The sequence below is a fragment of the Lycorma delicatula genome, chromosome 1, assembly GCF_047948215.1.
Source record: "Lycorma delicatula isolate Av1 chromosome 1, ASM4794821v1, whole genome shotgun sequence".
Taxonomy (NCBI): domain Eukaryota; kingdom Metazoa; phylum Arthropoda; class Insecta; order Hemiptera; family Fulgoridae; genus Lycorma; species Lycorma delicatula.
Window position 1 is genome coordinate 57,735,649 of NC_134455.1, and position 20,106 is coordinate 57,755,754.

The window sequence follows — 20,106 nt, forward strand, 5'->3', positions numbered from 1 at the left end:
GTAATACTTCCATTGACTGTAAACAACTCATGGCAGAAAACAGTGTGGATGATAGAAACTGTTGTAGCAGTCGAAAGTTGGAAAATCTGTAAAAGTTAGAAAGAGGATATTGTTATTACACTCCATGCATAATGGTTTAAAGCTGAGTGGAAGATAAGTAGCTGCCGGAAAGCCTCAATTTTTGCAAAATTTTGAGGATATTTAAACCATAAGGTCATATGCAAAAAGGTGGGGAAAAAGTTTGTAAATTTCCTTTTAAAAATCTTGATTGAAAGTGACCAAAACGCAGCAAAGTTTTCTAATGACCTCAATGATATCTTGAAAATATCTTAATGAAAATTATTAGGGTATGTCCGCCAGTGTAGACACACCTTTTTTGTTTATGTTTAAGCCCATTTTCCACAAGGTGGACACCAAAATGGAAGATAATAATAAAAAAAATGTGTAAAAAGTAAATTAATATGAATAATGTACAATACCTATTAGAATATAAGAAACAACATTACGCCTCTATTTTTTTTACTTTCAGGGTTAATCAAATAGTACTGTTAATTCAAAAAAATTATTTTACTTTTTTATAAAATTATTTTAAATATCAATTTTTGTAATCCCATTGAAACAAAAGTGGTTTTCAAACAAAATTTGTTTATACAAAATATAATTGAATTGCTATTACATGAAAATACCTCACATATTTTATACAATACAATGGTATACATCATTGGTATCACTTCCATGCAAACTTTCCTCATCATCATTATAGATACTTATATCGCTACCTGACATTTTTGTCTCCAAATCAGTATCATCTTCATTATTACAAAATATAATTTCACTAATACTATAAGTTTTTGATCACTAATACTATAAGTTTTTTATTATTGTGATGGAATACACTTGTGTGATCTTTGCCAGATGTTACAAACATAGCAAGCTCTTAAAATGTGTTGTCATTCTAATTCAGAATAGCAAGAAGGTTGTTACATCAAAATTTTTTAAATGCTTCTTATGAAACAGTTCATCAATATTTTTTATTTCATATTTTTTTCAGAAATAATTTAAATAGAATGTTATTAATGGTTGTAGGATCACTTTGGTTTTTGCTAGTAACCCCATATATTTAAGCCACAAATTCGTCAAAATTTGGTATTACTTTATCTTCAGTCCATGACAAATTACCGAACTTACCAAAGTTTCAATCAGATTTTTAAAGGGAAAACTACAGACTTTCTCCCCGTCTTTTCGCATATGAACTTATACATTTATGTACATTGCATATACAAGTTGGTGGACATTTGTCCACTTTGTGGTTTAAATTTCTTCAACATTTTGCGAACATTGAGCTTTCTGCCAGCTATTTACTTGTCTTCCGCTCAGCTTTCTACCACTATACATGGAGTGAAACAACAATCTCCTCCACTTATGTTTAAATTTTTGACTTTACCCTGAGTGATTTACTAATCTTGAAAATTTTCCATCTTTCACCCACTACAACAGTTTTCATCTTCCACACTACTTTCTGATATGAGTTATTTACAGTTAATGTAAGTATTATTACTGTTTTCAATCATTTTTATTCATAGACATGGTAAAAAAAGGCCCTTACCTCTTCATCTACAAAAAAATATACAAATCCCACTCAAATTTTTACTCAAGGTGATTTGTATTAGTTCATTCTATTACTTACCACCCAAAACATTTCAGGCCTGCATTATTAATATTGATACTGTATGAGTTTAAATTAATACTCATCAATTTTGAAGATTATAATATGCAGTTTTATTTACTTTTTATCCTTCCTACAACAAATCTGTATTCTTGATATTTCACAATTTCTTTTTTTTTTATATGGTTTGTTAGTTACGTATTTTGACATCTCTAATGCTGAATAGAGATTATACTTGATATTATAAAAAAGACAAGATTCTATATAAGACTTTCAGAATATAATTTATTACTTCTATGCTATTACTTTTGAGTAGTGTGTAAATTGATGTCTTCTACTAATTAGAAGGCCCACTTTATTTTGAAAGTATGAAAATGAAGTGTATATTTAATTTAGAGAATAATTTCAAGGATGTGCAAAATATTCTTTCACCCTCTGATGTTTTACATAGAGTAATTGATTGTCTAAAAAATTTGTTTTACTAAAAACTAATGTTCTTCAATTAATGTTTTATCAATATTTTTATTTAGGTTATTTTTTTTATTGTTTTGTGGTTGAAAACAATATTTTATATTTATTCACATACTGTAAAATTTTACGTTTTTTTTTTCTGTATGTGCTCTTTTTTAAATGATATCGAAAAGTTAAATAGATCTTTTGTTATTTATCAGATTTTTAAATTTTGAATATATTGCTCATTAAATAAACCAAGCAAGATGGGTCTCATTTCTTATTACCCCTTTACAATTTAATGTGGTTGTAAGGAATTAATTATCAGATATTTTTTAACATCGTTGTGTGTTATTGTGGAAGATATATTTCAATTAATTACAAGTTTAAACTTTTGGAAAGTTATTTGAAACCTTTGTTGTGATCAGTCTTGTATATGTCTGATCACAAGTTTGTTATGATCCCTTGTGTTTTATAGACTTGTTTATGTTGTTTGTTGTGATCAGTCTTGTCAGTGAATAAGTTAAAGCATATTTTTCTTTTTTACTGTCCTGGCATCATAGCTATAGAGTTATGCTGCAAGAAGGAAAGTATTATAATCAGTTAAAGAATAGGGTATGGGTTTTATCATTGTTCGATGTTTCGTGACCCAGTAACCCTGAAAAGCAAAAAAAACATGGGGCGGGGGGAATGTTTGTATGTACATTTGTACGTGTGTTGGCTTGTTTTATGGTAATTAACTTTTGACTGGATAAACTGATTGTGATGAAAATTTTTACAGACTTGTGTATAAAGGATAATTGGTAACATTTTGGGGTCAGTATCTCCAGGGAGTGGAGTAGATAGTTTTTGGGTTCAATTTTTTTTTAAATTTTGCAAACATAACCCCACTTTATATTAAGCTCAGTTCATGCATACATGTTTACCTTATCATTTAAAAAAAATTTCCCCCAAAATCAAAAAAAGTTATCTATTTATTGCATATTTCTTAACTTGATTTTTTTATGTTATTCTAGGCAAAATAGTAGAGAATGACCCTCCCCCCCAAAAATACTCATACTTTGGGCTATATTGGGGGTAGAGGATCCGATCTCTGTGGCAGAGTGTCTTGGCCTTTGATCCAGCAGTCCCCGGTTGAATCCCAGGCATGGCATTTTTCATAACCTACAAAATTCCATTTCCATATCTAATGCCAAGCTTCAAGCTTATGTGGCGATATCATAAAGCCAAAAAAAGAATTTTTAAAAACTTTGTTGGTTTATATAAACTTTTAATAATATTAGACTATTATTATTATTACTAAATATTAATATTAATGTTATTTAAGAATTATTACTAATAAACCTTTAATAATAAATATTACAATATAATTTCATAATTCACCCCTCCCACTACCTAAAAAGAAACCTTAGATAACTTTTTATTGGTTATACATTTTGCAGTGGGATTTTTTTAGTTTCTGTCTTTTAACATCGTAAGTATATAAAAATCAACAAATTTTCTTGGGAGGTGATTTTGGAGATGAGGATGCAAAAAAAATACTGATTTTTTTGAATTTTTTAAACATTCTTTGGTTTATTTAAACATATATGATAATTTTGCAATAAAACTTCATCAAAGAGAACCCCCCCCCAAAAAAAAAATAAAATAAATATTTTTTCTTGAAATCTTCTTTTTCCAAAAAAACCTTTTTTTCATGTATCATCTTTTTTCCATTATATAAGAATAAATAACCAGTGCCAGGAAAGTATCACAAATTTGTTGTCAGTGTTTTATAAATTGCAGATTAGTGTACTTTTCACTTGTAAGTTTTTATGCATTTGTTTGTATCTTGTGACTGTATATTACCATATGTTGTTTTAAAAATACATTACTGAAGCATATCTATTTTAGTTTAGTTTAAATTAAATTTTGTAATATTTAATCTTGTTTGCTGTTTGATATAAGGATAAAACTATTACTATTTGTTTAAACAACTTTTAATCACTTGATTAACATTTCCTGATGTATTTTTCAACTTTATTATTTTGCTATCATTTGTTGGATCAGTGTTCGGAGAAAAGTTGAGACTACGTAAGTATTTTACAACAGAAACTGAATTAAAAATATATAAAATATTTTATTTAGGAGTAAATGGTTGCATCATATGTGTGATCAACATTGTAGATACCGGAGATAGATCCCATTATTATTACATAAGTAGAAATATATACAAGATTTAAAATATTTGTCAATCTGTCTCTGATTTTAATTTAATTTACAAACTATTATGAATGGCCATTTATGTGCCTAAACATTTGAAATGTTTAAGCAAATGTGTAAGTGATTTGTTATTCATTAATGACAACTTTTTAAATCTACTTCTTTAACCTATCACAATTTATTAAATTTTGCACTAAATTCAACATTTATTGCTAATTACACTGTTTTTCCAATATTTTGAATACTTTTCAAAATAGAAGGAAAACTTGTGACCTTTTTTTTGTTTGATTACCTTAAAGGATAGTGATTATTGGTTTTATGTGCCTTTATTTTTTTTAATTTATGTAATACAAATCTTGAAAGTGGTGCCTTGCTGTTTTGGTACAAACTACTGTTTGTTCTTATAGTTTTTGTTATTTGTAATGTGTTAATAATCTCTTAATTTACTTCAGAATTTTAGAAGCCAAGTAAAACTAAAATTATTGTTATAGTAGATAAGTATCATATTAAATTACAATAATAAGAAGCTTTTTTTGTTGTTTGTGCAAAACTGGTATTTGTTCAGAAAGGTATTTTAATTTAAAACTGTGTCCCAGTTACATATTTTATTTAAAACGATAATCCCTAGTAATATCTGCCACTTATGACAGTGTTTTATAACTGCTTAGTTTTTGCACTTGCTTTATTTTTATGTTAATTTTTTTACCTGCTTATGGCACTATGAGCCTTACCTACTTCAGAGTACTTTCCTTTTGAGGTGATGCATTTCTCTTGATCCTGTGGCCAGGACTTCTGGAAAGAATTTCCATTTTTGAAACAGCTCTTTTGGGCTTTTGCATAGGTCTGTCTAAGAATTTTCTTTTTATATGAGAGTCATTCAATAATTAAAGAGACAAATAGATTTACAGCAAAAATGGTTTATTAAATAAGTACAATTTTTTTTTCCTACTTTTCCATGTAATTCCCATCAACTTCTCTTCACTTAACCCATCTTTTTACGAGTCATATTATCCCCTCAGTGAATAATTCTTTACCTTGATCTCAAAGCCAGTTTTGTACTTTTTTTTTACCTCTTCAGTGTTTTTGAACTTGATGCCATGCAAAGATTCTTTCATTAGACCAAACAGATAAAGATCTGAAGGAGCAAGGTCAGTACTGTAAGGAGGATGAGGTAGGAGCTCTCAACCCACTTTACCAACAGTTTCCAGCGTCAGTTGTACCGTATGAGATTGAGTATTGTCTTGAAGAAGAAGCACGCCTTTCCTCTGCTATCCCAGACAATTCCCCTTCAATGCGGGCTTTATTTTGTCTCAATCATAGCTGAATAGTATAGGCTGTTGGTAGTGCATTGCTTCTCCAAATAATCTTAAAAGGGGACCATTGGCACTCCAAAAGATGGTTAACATTACCTTACCTTAATGGTTGCGTTTTGAATTTCTTACGTCCAGGCGATTCAAGGTGTATGCTTTGGTTCTTGGACTCCAGCTCCAAGTTTCATCACAGGTTAAAGTCCTGTCCAAAAATGCATCATTATTGAAATGATCAGTTCATTATTGAAATGATCTTTGAGTTCAGTGCAAATGCAAAATATCTTCGCTTTGTGATAAACAGTTAGCTCTCTTGGAATCCATCTTGCACAAGACTTATGGTAGTAAGTTTGTTTTAAATGATGGAATGAATTGTGGCAACAATTATTCAGCAATAAATTGCTGTTTGGCTGATGCTTCCTGGTTTATTAAAAGAAGGGAATTGTAAAATTATTGTTTAAAGGTTGTGACAAGGATTCCACTGTTAGTTCGTTGTGCAGGCCGTTGCTGTTACTACTAGTTATTGGTAAAATTTTTGAAAAGGTTCTGTATTTTTGTATGAATGGGAGGTTAACCTCGTATGGCTTATTGATGGAGAGTCAGTACAGGTTTTGCTCTGGAAAGGCACTGAGGGTGCCATACGCTGTGAGAATGCACTGTGAGTGAATTGTAAGTCATGCAAAGTTATTTCAGTGATCGGGATATGCTACTCTGTGAGGGCAGCCATGAGGTAGGCAAGATGCTGTCCAAGGGTTGTCCCCAGAGCAGCATGTTTGGTCCTTTGATGTGGGTGGTGGAGTTTGATTCTCTTCTGCAGCTGAGGTTGCCCAGTGGGTGTCACATTGTGGCTTATTCTGATGATGCGCTCCTGCTGGTTGAAGGATGTTTGCAGAGGAAGGTGGAACTCCGAACTACTCAGGCTTGCAGGATACTCGAGCTGTGGGGTCATCAACATATGTTTAGTCCAGAGAAGACTACGATGATACTCCTCAAAGGCTGTTTGGCAGTAGGTAGGCGAATCTGTGTTTTGATGGCAGGCCAGCATATAAAGTATGTACAGGTTCAAAAGTACCTTGGGGTGTTTTAGATGAGAAACTGCAATTTAAGAAGCACCTTCAATACATCACAGAGAAGGCCTGTAGTGCCTTCTTTGCTATTCAACGTGTGGTCAATCCTGATTGGGGTCTTAAGTTTAAGACCATGAATAGCTTGTGTAAGGGCATCTGCAAAGCAATTATGCTATATGTGTTGCCAGTCTGGGCGGGTAAGCTAAAGTTCAAAAGCTATCGGGATGTACTGTTGAGGGCTCAATGCCTGATATTGTTAACTGTAGTGGGTGGCTACCGCACGATTTCATGGGAGGCGTTCTTGGTGATTCTGGGTGTGAAACTGATAGATTTGCTTGCATCAGAGAGGTAACAGCTTTATGTTCCCAAGAAGTTAGGTGAGTTAGCTTCTGAAAACATTTGAGAATTGAACAATGTGACAGTGCTTTGTGGCTGGCCAGATGAAATGAGGCAGAGGGCGGACGTTATACACATGGTCTTTTTCCATATGTTATTAGTTTGCAGAATGCCTTTTAGGTAAACCCAAACAAGTACATGACACAATTTCTTTCTGGATACAGCACTTGTATAGACAGGCTGCAGAGGTTCGGCCTGGTGGACTCAGGAATGTGTCTGCAGTATGGATAGTTGGACGATGTTCATCATGTTTTGTATGAATGCTCTAAGTTGGTGCACATGGAGACCATTTGTCTGCTCGATATTATCGGGTCAGCCTGTTAATTGGTGAAACCAGGCCGAATGGGTCATAATAGAGAACTTTGCAAATTATGTGGCAAAATAGTAAGGTCCATACAGGCTAGGTATGGAGGGAATGGTGTGATGACCAAAACTGCCACATTGAGGATATCTACCCCTACGGGGTCAAGATGTGCCAACACTTACTCAACATTTTTCAGCAATTTGTTCAACTGTAAGTCATCAGTCTTCTTCGATAAATGAATTAATACTAGAATCTAACGCCGAGGTCGACACTGTTACCAGACACCCAGAGTTGTGCTCATCAGTCACGCTTTTGTGGCCACTTTTAAACTTTTCTACCTACACATAAAAAAACATGCATGGTTCATGCAACTACTGTCGTATTGTTTGTTCATCCGAGAGAATATTTCTGTTGGTTGTACACTTTCCAAAAGTAAAAATCATATCACAGAACGCTGTTCTTCAAAAGCACTTCGAGCAGACATGCCATTGTAACTAAGACTTTAGAGGTTATGTTTATGTAAATGTTAATTGAACAGCTGACTAACACTCTTTGCAAGGTTGTCAACTAATACTTACAAAAGTTTCAATTGCCTTTCAAAACTTACAAAAGTTTCAATAACGTTTCCTTCACTAAAAATGTTTGTCTGTTTAATTATTGAATGACCCTCGTATGTTCTATTTTCAGATTGTCATCATTTTAAAAAAGAATTTCAGTTTGAGAAAAAATGTCTGCTAAACGCCAGGTGTGTTGGGTTTATACGAATTTTGAATACTAGATTGTGGATACGTGTTCTTTGGTGGTTGGGTTTCAATTAACCACACATTTCAGAAATTGTTGACCTAAAATTGTACAAGACTACACTTCATTTACATTCATATATATCATTCTCATTCATCCTCTGAAGTAATATCTTACAGTGGTTCCGGAGACTAAACAGAAGAAGAAAGGTGAATTGGGTGACTGAGAATTCAGTTTTCTTAGTTTTTGCTGAAAAGTCATGAAGCAAGAAGGATGTGTGCGGATACAATGATTGATAGAAGGTGATGAAGGAATCAGGAGTTGTTTCTCACAACTCAGATTTTTTTCTTTTCATTCCTCTCAGATATTTTAATATTTCAAATAATACTAGCAGTTTGCAGCTTGTGGTTGCAATAAGAACTCATGAGCTTGACACCATCTGTGTCATTTTTCACTTTTGATATACCCTGTCATTCCTTTTTTAGCTTTGTTGAGTTTTTTTTTTGCCAATTGTGTTGATTCTGGACCAAACTCTATTGCTTATTCAATTTCTAAGCATTATTTCCATATCTCATAAATAGATATTATTTCTATCTGACATGAGTTTCTTTCATTTTCTTAACATTTCAAAAGCTTTTGTGAGTCAAATCTCTTAGTGGATGTCTGTTAATAAATGTGGGATCCAATGATTACTGATTTTTCAAAAACTTAAGGAATCAAGAATGATTGAAACACACTGAACTATGATTTACATTCTACTTGCTTTCAACTTGGTCAATTTTAATTTGCTTATATCATTGTAAAGCGATGAGTCCATTTGTAGATTTTGCTTCTACTCAAATAATACTGTCTGGACAAATAATATTCACAGTTACATTTGGATGTTACAGCAGTCATTTTAAATTGATTTCTAAATTCAACACCAAACTGCTCACAGTGAAACAGTATTTTCAGTGAGGTTATGAATTTTAATAGAACAATTGGAGCTGCCTGATCAATAGGGGGAAAAATTCCCCTTTAATTTTTACTTTGACCTTTTTCATTTTAATGACATTAATATAACTTTTAAAAATTAAATAAAAGGAATCTGGAAGTATCTGGGAGAAACTTGTGGAATGAGATTATTTATTTGTGGGAAATTATTTTTCTTACACTAACTGCTTTAAAATGAAAGTAATGATTGAACAGAACTCATCAATTGATAGATGTTTTTCAATCCTTCACTCATATTCAGTTTTAATTTCAATTTAATATTGTAAATATATATATATATATATATTATAACAAGACCGGTATAGCAGACTTGACTAATGGATTCCAGCCAAATAAGAAGTAGAAAATATAATAATGGAAGGAATCCAGAAGGGGAGTAAAAGGAATCCTTTTTCTAAGGCTAACAGGTCTGTTTAACAATCGTTCTTTGTAATATTGCTTGCTGACACACCTACAACAAATGTTTTTCCATGAGAAAGATTACCGAACCAGAGTAAGAATTCATGGGAAAATTTAAGGACTCGAACAATGATTCTCATGCTTCAACTTGGGTCTGGTTCTTCAGGTCAAGAGGATAGGAGTATAAATACTCCAGGAAAGCCTAGTATTATGTGAAGAGTTTAAGCAAGAGTATTCAGCGAGAAATGTATGAAGCAAGTATAAGCGTATGTGTCGGCATGATTGCAAGATGGCGTAATCTGTTAATGTAATTTCGGTGAGGACAGTGGGGGCAGGAAGTTGTATGGTGAGTTACAGTAGATAATTAGTGAAAGGAGTAAACTATTAAATACATTCATAAACAATAGGCAGTTTTATTTGTGAACAGCAAAGGTATGTACAGAGAATACAATTGAATGAATTTTAGACTAATCTTATTTTTGTAGTAATACAAAACTAGAGGTGTAAATATTAGCGGTCATGGTGATATCTTTTGTCAATGGGACTGAATTCTGGTTTTTAATATTTAACTACCTGTAAATAAATCCTGACCTGACTCTAAATTCATTTATTGAATATTAAGAGGGCTATTCAGAAAGTAAGGAATGTTTCCACCTGATGCCGCCAGGCGCACGCCAATCACGTATATATTGGTGTGCTCGTGCTCGGCACCTCAGTCAGCGTCCAGCCATGACAACAAGAACATCTCTGCACTGCCTGTTTTTTTATATACAAATTTGAAATGTGTGCTGCAATCGAAAATCCTGCCAGTTGTGAGGTGCAGTCTGTGATTCGTTTTTTGTTGGCAAAAAACTTAAAACCAATAGAAATTCATCGGGAACTGTGTGAAGTGTATGGGAACAACGTAATGAGTGAAAGTTCTGTCAGGAAGTGGTGCATTCAGTTTAAAAATGGCCGAACAAACGTTCATGATAAAGAGAAGAGTGGACGTCCGAGCATTGTGACTGACGATCTGGTCTCCAAAGTTGACGAAACGATTCGTGATAACCGCCGTTTCACAATAACTGAGTTTTCTCTATGTTTCCCACAAGTTTCACAGACTTTATTGTTTGAAATTGTTTCACAGAAGCTAGGCTACCACAAATTTTTTGCAAGATGGGTGCGTCACAGAGTGGTTGAGATCACAGGCGGTAGAATTCTATGACACAGGAATTTCAAAGCTTGTCCACCGCTATGATAAGTGCCTGAATTTGTATGGTGATTATGTTGAAAAGTAGTATTTTAGTCCCTCTTTCACATGTATATAATAAAAAGTTTTTCTTGTACTTGGTTTTTTAAAATTCCAAAACGTTCCTTACTTTCTGAATAGCCCTCGTATTATTATTTTTGAAATTTATTTTTATTATTGTGGTTGTTATACACTGTTATTATTATTATTATTGTGGTTATTGCTATTGTCATTAATTATTATTATTATTATAACTATTGTCAGTTTTATTATCATTGATTTGTCTTATATACATTCTGTATTATTAAATTATTTATATAAACATTCTTAAATTGTCAATATCCTGATGGAGCTACGAACATGCGATAATATATATACTCATGTGTGTGTGTGTGTGTGTGTGTGTGTGTGTGTATATATATATATATATATAAATATATGTATATTTGTATCCGACTGTACTTGATATTTCTGTAAGTGATCATAGAATGAAAATAAAACTTTTTTAGGGTGAGGGTTGAGAATGTAAAAACAGTATAGTTAACATAATAGTTTGAGTGAAAAATCTTTAAATATTGTTTCTACTTAAATATATTTTATGAATAAAAAAAAAATTTATCAACAAGTAAATTTGAATTTGTCCAAATTTGTCAACAATATTTTATCTCATAGTTCTGATCTAATATTCTAATTATACTCTACTAACTTTTCTGATATTCTTTTCAAATTTTTCCTTGTTTTGTTGTAATCTTCTTAAATGCCATATCAGCAGAATTAATTTGCTCCATTTCTCCTTTAAAATTATTAATTTTTTATTTTTTATTTTAGTTATTCTTTTATTAATGATGATTTCTTTTCATAAGTATGAAACATTAAAAATATAATATTTTAAAACTAATTTAAGAAATTATAATAATTTATTATAAATTCATTGTCACTTTTTGATATAAATTTCTTAAATATTAGTGGACTTGACATTTTCTCACAATAATGAATTAATTTTAGGGCACTCTAAAATTAACTTAGAATAAATGGAAATCAATTTTTGAGTATGGCATCATAAATGAATAATGGGTATTTTCAGTTTTTGAGTACAAGTTGATTGTTGTGATAAGTGATAAGTATATTCACTTTTACTTATTAAAGCCAATTTGATTGCACTCTCACTTATGGAACAGTAGTGCTTACTTTTATAAAACCTGTTTAAAAAATTATAATTTCTACTTTGCATCTAACAAGAAATTATAGAACCCTGCCAGCTGAAGATAAATGGAATGCATCTTTGTATATTATTTCTAAGCTACAAAGATATTAATCACCTGTAGTTCTGGATTTTCTGGTCAGATTTTGTATACAGATTAGTTGCCAGTTAGTTACTGGTATACAGTCAAGCTGTAGGCTTCCTAAATTCAGGTTCCTTCATAACTAGGCTCCAAATTGGTGAATTGATTAAAGACAAGCTTGAGTGAACTGTTTTGAGATTCATAGCAAAGAGTATGGTAGCAAAGAGTATGGCATAAGTGACCCATACCTATCTCAAGGGATTGTATCTCATGTACTGCTGACTAGACCTGATTTTCAGCACTCTCACTCTTGGCAATATTGCACTCGGCAATACCAAACCTGTTGACTGCAGCATCTGATGCCACTACCATAGGCTGAAGGCTAATCCATCATTTTCTCTAGTTTTAAGTCTGATCACCTAAGGGATGTGTAAATTAAACTTCCTGAAATTCACTGGGTCTTTGCCAAGAGCAATGGGTATCTGTTGTCGTAGTTTGGATCAGGGTCCACCTTGGATTTGTGGCAAAGCCCACTATACTGTAGTGAAGGTTTCTTATGAGTTCAGCTATCACTTCCAGCTGATTTGTCCTAATAGATAAAGGTGTTCGATTGACTTGCAACCAAAATAAACCTGACCCAGCACGGGTTCACCTGCTTCATACTATGGTAGCCCAGGTATGATCAGCAAAGGCACTATTTTGAGGCATGTCAAGTTGAGACATGAGACAACCTGATTGTAGTTGAGCTTGTCTTGGATTTGAGAAAACAGCTTTGCTGATTGGCCTGAGTGATAAGTTACCACTGTTTGCATTCGTCCACCCTCAGCTGGCTGATACAAAGGAGGCTTCTGTGTTATCTCCACATCATTGGGGGCTAATAGCCTTGGTGTCTAAAATTTGGTCACTATTCCTAATGGACCAATAGCTGATATCTTAAACTGGTTTTAAATTATGTTTTTTGAATTTAGTCCCATATAATTTAGAAAAAAAAAAACACTTATTTGAGATTAAGTGGATTTAGACACATTGAAAAACATTAACTTATATTTATAGCCCTTGTGGATTTGGAAAAAGATTGTTTGTGAGTTATTTCTGAATTAAGCATAAAAAATGTGAAATAAATTTAAGCTTTGAAATAAAATAATTAAAAATATAATCATCAACTTAATTAAGAACTAGTGCCAATTTTCAAGTAATGGGATGTAGATAGATTTCTTGTATGCAGTTCATCAATACTTTTTGTAAAGCTTTTGATTTTATGTGGTATATACAACTTTTATATGTTGAATTCACTAATGATAGGCATGATGTATTTGAGCTGGGTATTTAATTTAGTGGCACTATATGTTGTTAACAGAAATTTTTTAGTGATCGCTAAATAGTTTTGCTAGGGAATTGTGAAGTAGTACATGTTTTTCAGTGTAATACTATAATATTACAATCATTGAAACTTGATTGTACTCTTGGCAAAATAAAGATTTTTGTGAGGTTTTGTGACTATTCTAGGAATATACCAAGATTGGTTGAAAATAAAGATTATGTTGACTTAAAAGGAGTTGACTGGAAAGAAGTGCTGCCTGTGGGCAAACAGAGCAAACAATCAGTAGTTTGTTGTTCCAAGAAGACATTTATTCTAATAGAAGAGAGCTCTTAAAAGGATTTAATGCATTTTTCAATGGAAAGTTAATTTTGGGAAGAGCTTTTTAATTTTTTTAAACCAAACTTTTATTTATTCGTTATTATGTAATGGAGAAGGACAAGCTTCCAGGTCGCTTAAGCAGTAAGGCATATTTTGCACTCCCAAATAAAGTAACCTCATCTTCTGCCTTTTATTACTGATGATCACCATAATCTTCCCACATAGAATAGAAACATCCATACCATCTTAAAGATAGACTAGATAGATAACAAGCTTTTCAGTCTGAATACTGTTGACAAATTTTATATAAAATTTCACCCTAGAATAGATCCTTTGTGTGCAGTTGTTTTTGGAATGGTCCATGTTAGTAATGAAATATAGGACCTTCCTTGAGCAGGTTCTGCTTAGTTGAATCAGAAAGTTTGACAGAAGCCTGTTAGTTTTTTTTGTTAATTAATGATTCTTGTAGCAGTTAAGTTAATGTAGGCTCAAGATGCGAAAGTGAGAGATGCTTTTTAACAGCATCTCTCATAAGCTTGTGGGGTAACAAGCTTATCTGCTTGTTCATTATTGTTTATGCTTGGTGACTAGGCACTCAATGCAGCTCTACTTTGTTTTATAGGAATAAAGTGTATTTGTCATATAGACAGAAAAAGTAAGCAAACAAACGGGCATTCCTATACAAACTAATATGAGCAATGTCCAAAGGCTGACTATCAGTTATGATGAAGATATGTTTGTCTCTGCATTCCATTTCTCTTTATTGATTAAAACCCCATAAAATTGCATCAATTTGTGCTGAAAGTTTTTGATGTACTTACTGGCTTTACCAGGAATGTTCTTAGGTTTGGCGCTCATGTCTTATTTATCTTATAAGATATATCCATCTCTCCAGCACTAACCATTGTTTTCTTTTCCATGAACATTACTCTTTTCTCTGTTATTACTAGGGTTTAGACAGGTTTTTTTCATTAAATTTACTGCTAGTTTTCAGAAGCTGTAAGGAAATTTATTTGTAATGGTTTTGGTCATAAACCATTTTAAAAGAAATAATAAAAAAAATGTTATTTGGGCTTTGTAATTTTATTTTTAAACTTTGTTTATTTATCTTGACATTTTATACATGCAGTGATAGTAATATTATTACCCAGCAATAATTGTAATAAGAAGCAATTGTATTAGTAACTTCTTATTTTCATCTTAAATTGCTATCTTTGGTTAAGTTTTTTATTTGGTCAGATATATTAAACAATCTTTGGCAGTTATTTGTTTTTCTGGGTTAATGGTTGTCGTGCATTTTTTTATTTTAGGTTAATAGAAATTTTAAATTAAATATGTTTTCTTTTAATGGATTTAGAGCCAGAAGGAAATCTTCACCTGCTACATCTCTTCCTCCATCTCGAGCAAGGTACTTTGTTGTTCATTTTAATTGCTTTGTTAGTATTGATATAAAGCACTTCATTAGATTTGTCCATTAATTGTTAAAAAGTTATTTATTTTAATTTAACTGTGATTTTTTTTTGGGGGTGGGGGAATTCTGTATTTAATAGTAGAATTGCAGTGTTATGTTGAATTATTGATGTGAATGAAAAGACTATGTTAGAAAAAAAAGCATGTGCATTTTTCATCAGCTTTTTTTTTTTTTTGTCGGTTCATACTATAGTTTAATACTATTTAGAATATAGTTTTTTTAATGCATTAAACAATCATTTTAGTGATAAAGATTTATTGCCATTTTCAGCATTGGCAAAAAACTTGTTTGTGGAATGACTATCTCAACTTATATATTTATAAATCTTTGTTTTGTAAGTGTCATTATTTTGAATCAAACTCATGGTGTTTTTACTTTGCATTGTACCATCTTTCTGACATATTTCTTTTGTCAGCTTGATTTCTAAATATTTATGTTTTGTATATTATTGCATAGTTATCTGCAGTAGAATTATGTGTTCATTTGCTTTTTAATGATTCATAATCATAGTACTAGTGCATTATTTAACAGAATAATATGATTTAAGAATCTTGATAAAATGCAAATATTGGCGGTAATGAATTTAACAATTTTTAATCAGTGCTTACTATGATTGGTTGTGATGTTAAAATAATTTTTATTATAATTCACTTCATGAATGTTACCATGTGTAAGTCACTAATTTATTGGATTCTTGTGTGAGACTCCATATGTGACTGGTATTTTTAATATAGTATTTTCTTTCATTGTTTGTATAATTATTAATAAAAACTTAATATTATTTTCTTAATTATTTAATTAATTAATTATTTACACATAAAAAAAATTAATATTTTCTTTGCTATTGATATTAATTATAGTAAGAAGACTAAATTTTATTTTGAAGAACACATAGCTTCTGGTATGATACACTTTTATTTGCATGTATATATTATGCATGGTTTTATTAATGCAGTATTGTATTGTTAACAGAGAAAATGATTTAAATTGTTTATTGGTTTAAAGCTAATCCTTCATATACAGAAATAATCTGCTGTGTTGCATCATATTGGTTTAGTCAATTTATTTTAAAGCTCATGAAATACTAGGAATGTATGTGATTTTTTTTTTGGACAGTTTAATCATGTTTATGTTTTTATTAAACCATGTTTTATTAAATCATTAAATCATGTTTTATGTAAATCATGTTTATGTTTTTATTCTGGATGTGTTTAATGAAAAATGATTTTATTTTAAATTATCATATTATGTTATATGTCACATTTCTTTTGTTGCATAGATAAATTAAATTCTCTATGAAGGTAACAGTAGTCAGTTTTGAACTATTTATTCTGACATGTTTTATAAAACATTTCACTCTGATTGTATCTGTTGAAAGAAATGCCAGCCGTTACAGATTAGCCATAATTGCTACGAATTTGTAATATAAATTGTATAAGAAAGAATAAGTAGTCCTACATTTATTATGAATTACAGTTTTGTTAATATTGATAGTAAATAGTACATCTGGGTGTTCAGCTTTGGCTATAAATTGGTTGTTCATCCATAGGTGGTTGAAAGCTCCAGATTATGAAGGGATGATCATATATTGATCCTGGCCAAAATGGGAGTCTATACAATCTGCCTTTGTGTACAGACTATTATATGGATATTTCCATCTGTATGTTCTATTAATGGGGTGGTGTGTAGTGGAACTAATGACCTTTAATGGCATCAGTCATTGCATCTCTACTATGTGTGCATAAGTTTCATAGTTACAGTATGTTACAGTTTTGCATAGTTAAAGTATTATATCTTGTGTAAAAGCTTTTTTATTTTTTTGTCAATTATTGTAAATAGTTGGATTGAAATTGGTTTTCAGATGTATTAAAATATTCCTTGAAAGATAAAACATTTCCTTTATAGACCTTCAACCAATAGTGAAAGTGTTTTAATTTCAAGTCATATGGATAAGACTAAAGAAAGTAAACATAGTGTGTGTCAGAAGTTATAGGTCAGAGAACATTAAAGAATGGCTAAGTTTTATTTCAGTGGCTAAGTTGCCAAATTTGTATTCTGTCTTGTGTGTAAATGCATTGTGGTTGTGATGACATAGTTCTAAATCAGTTTATTATGGCAATGTATTCCAGTAACAGAAAAAACCAGTGTCATTAATGTAGACATGTTATTTACCAATCTTATATTTGCACATAACATGCGTGTCTTCTTTTCATGTTATGTTCTGGAATTTAAAAAAAATAGTTCAAAAATAAGGATGCATTACTTATCTGTCTATCAGTATTCATTACTGATGGTCATGATAAATGTTGGCATCTTTGTATATATTTCGTTTTCTAAATGTTTTTTCATAAATATAATTTCATTGTTAATCTTGTGATACAGATCTATGAGTAAATCAAATAAATTTCATTTGAAACTGCATTGTATAAATTATCATTGCTGAAGAGTTACACCATAAATCATAATCATTACTTGTCTTCTTAATGATGTTAAAATAAGTATTGAACTCATTCTACAGTTTCCATAAATCTTAGTCTTCTGTTTTTCAGTGAAGTAGATCTATGTCAATTTCTCCTTTTCTCTTCCTCCATCAACATTTGGTTGATCTATTATTTGACATTCTTCCATGTGGTTTCTTTTTAAAAGTTTTCTGTTAAAAGTTGTTAAAAGTTAAATCATTATAGACTTGTCAAACAAAGATCAGCTTTGTTGTAGTATCTCTTGCTATTACTATTTTTTGACAGTTTGACTCAGTAGAGTTTTTCTAATAGAGGAATCTATTTAAAAAGATCAAATGATAAGACCTTTTTGTATAAATGCTGTAGGTCTGATATGGACTTACCCCAATCTGGTATCATAATCTTTCTCTTTTATTCTCATTAATTGATAAACCAAACTTCAATATCCATTACTTAGGTATTTAAGCTTCATTTTAGCCTTTCATTCTGTGGAAAAATGTGGTTTTTTATGTTGTTGATTTGACACCTTTAAATTTTATTCTACTGTTTCAGACTTCCAGATATTTCTTGTTATTTTTTCCATTTACATTCCTTAAAGTAAAACGCAAATTAATGTTGGCTAGATAAGAAAGATACCATAAAATAGCCGTAGAAAAAACTATTGGCTTCATTAAGGGAAGAAGATTAAAGAAGTTATGAGTTATTAGAGAATTGAATGAAAGAAATGGAAGACAGAAGAAAGTATAAGAACATTAAGGATGAAGAAGGTAAGATAATCTCTAAAGAATTTAGTAATGAATTAAATACAATAACACAGAAACCAAAGGAGAAATGTCTAATTTACAATACTCAGATAGAATATTTAGAAAGAAAAGGACATCATGAATTAATATAAATGAAAGGCAAAATAATAACAATGGGGGAAGAGTACAAACACTAAAGGAATTTCTAGTAGAGATGCTACATTATTGTATATACAGGAGAGGTACTTAAAAGGAGTGTATAGAGGACTCCAATTCCAGCACAAAGCCTAATTATCTTTCTGTAAATTAGAATGAAGTGGAAGATCAGATAATGAAATATAAAAGGAATAGCATTTGTAAAATTGAAAGTTAAGCAATAACAGGTATGGAAAAGCTGTGAAATAAGATTGTGATGCAATAGAAGTGATTAATTGTCTTAATGAAGAAGAGTTATGAGTGATAATGAAATTGTTAATGTAATCTAAAACAATAGGATCTGTTACAAGATTTTAAAAAAAAAAGATGATTTCAATATCCATAGAATGGTGCAATAAAGTGTCAAGATAATTCACATTCAAAAGATCTTCTTTGAATTCGAAGCAGAAGACTGAGACTGTGTACAAATGAAGTACACAGTTACAAAAGAGGAAATGGATTCTGGAAAGGAAGAGACACAGATTGGATCTAGGTTACTAACTTTCGAAGAAAGGTGTATAGAAAGAGTTAAATGAGCAAGTGCATGTTTAATAAATGAAGAAAAAGAATTTGAATAGATGAAATGGGAAAAAATAATGGAAATATGAAAATGCTGAATGGTAGATTGGGAAGATTGAAGATAAGTTAAAAAATTTTATTTAAACCAGAAAATGAGTAAGAATTATAGGGATGTACAAGTTGATTAGGCTAGTTACAAACTGCAAATTCCTTGTTCCACTGTTTACAACATTGTTCATAAGCAGCTCCATTTGCAAACATACAAGTTACAATGCTCAGATAGAATATTTAGAAAGAAAAGTACATTATGAATTAATATAAATGAAAGGCAAAATAGGAGTGTATACAGCTCCTTCATTACATTAAACCAAATGATCGCCCCCACAATATCAGTTTGCTGCAGAGGTATTGCACCATGTCAAAAATAATCCTAATTATCTTGATATGTTGTTATTTAGGATTGAGGCAACATTACGTACATGTGGGAAAGTTAAAGATACAATTGTAAAATTTGGGGTGCTGAAAACTTCTCTGTAGTAATTGAAAATGAAAGGTACTACAACTGCATTGTGAGTTGGTTGTCTGTGTATGTGTGTTCCACTGTTCTTGAGAGTATAAAGAACAAATCTTGGAGATATTTCCTGTTGATTGAGCCTATATTTAAAAGATGAGGACGATTGGTTTTCTAAATATAGGTCATTACTTTTGAATATCTTTAGCCCATTCATCATGTACTTTTCATGAAAACATGTGAATATGGGGAGTGTGCCTTTTTTTCAGTTGAGTTATTAAAATCTATATAAAAGAATGTGTTTTGTTATAAACATCAGTAGAACAGATAATTGGATTTATTATGTAAAGAAGAATAAAGAAGTCATGGGTTACCAGAAATGATTGAGATAGTGGAAGAACAAGAAGATTTGAAAAGAAGAAAATGATGATCTGAAGCAATGTATAAAAAAGTAAAAAGAAAAAAATAATACCATGGGATAAATAGTTGAAGAGGCAAGAACTAAAAAATTGGTAGTAGAAATGGCAAAATAA

At 31.1% G+C, this 20,106-nt stretch overlaps 1 protein-coding gene across 5 annotated transcripts in view; it reads left to right on the forward strand.

The window, feature by feature from the left end:
• DCTN1-p150 (dynactin subunit 1) overlaps positions 1–20,106 on the forward strand; it is a 190,824-nt gene that overhangs the window by 29,315 nt on the left and 141,403 nt on the right. For 3 of the 5 annotated variants that reach the window (XM_075355121.1, XM_075355120.1, XM_075355124.1), the window contains exons 4-5: positions 4,166–4,189; positions 15,033–15,083. The exons of 1 other annotated variant lie outside the window; for it this stretch is intronic. In XM_075355121.1, the coding sequence (XP_075211236.1) occupies positions 4,166–4,189; positions 15,033–15,083 (75 nt within the window). The remainder of the gene's footprint in view (positions 1–4,165; positions 4,190–15,032; positions 15,084–20,106) is intronic. One more of the 5 variants, XM_075355122.1, reaches the window with a different exon arrangement.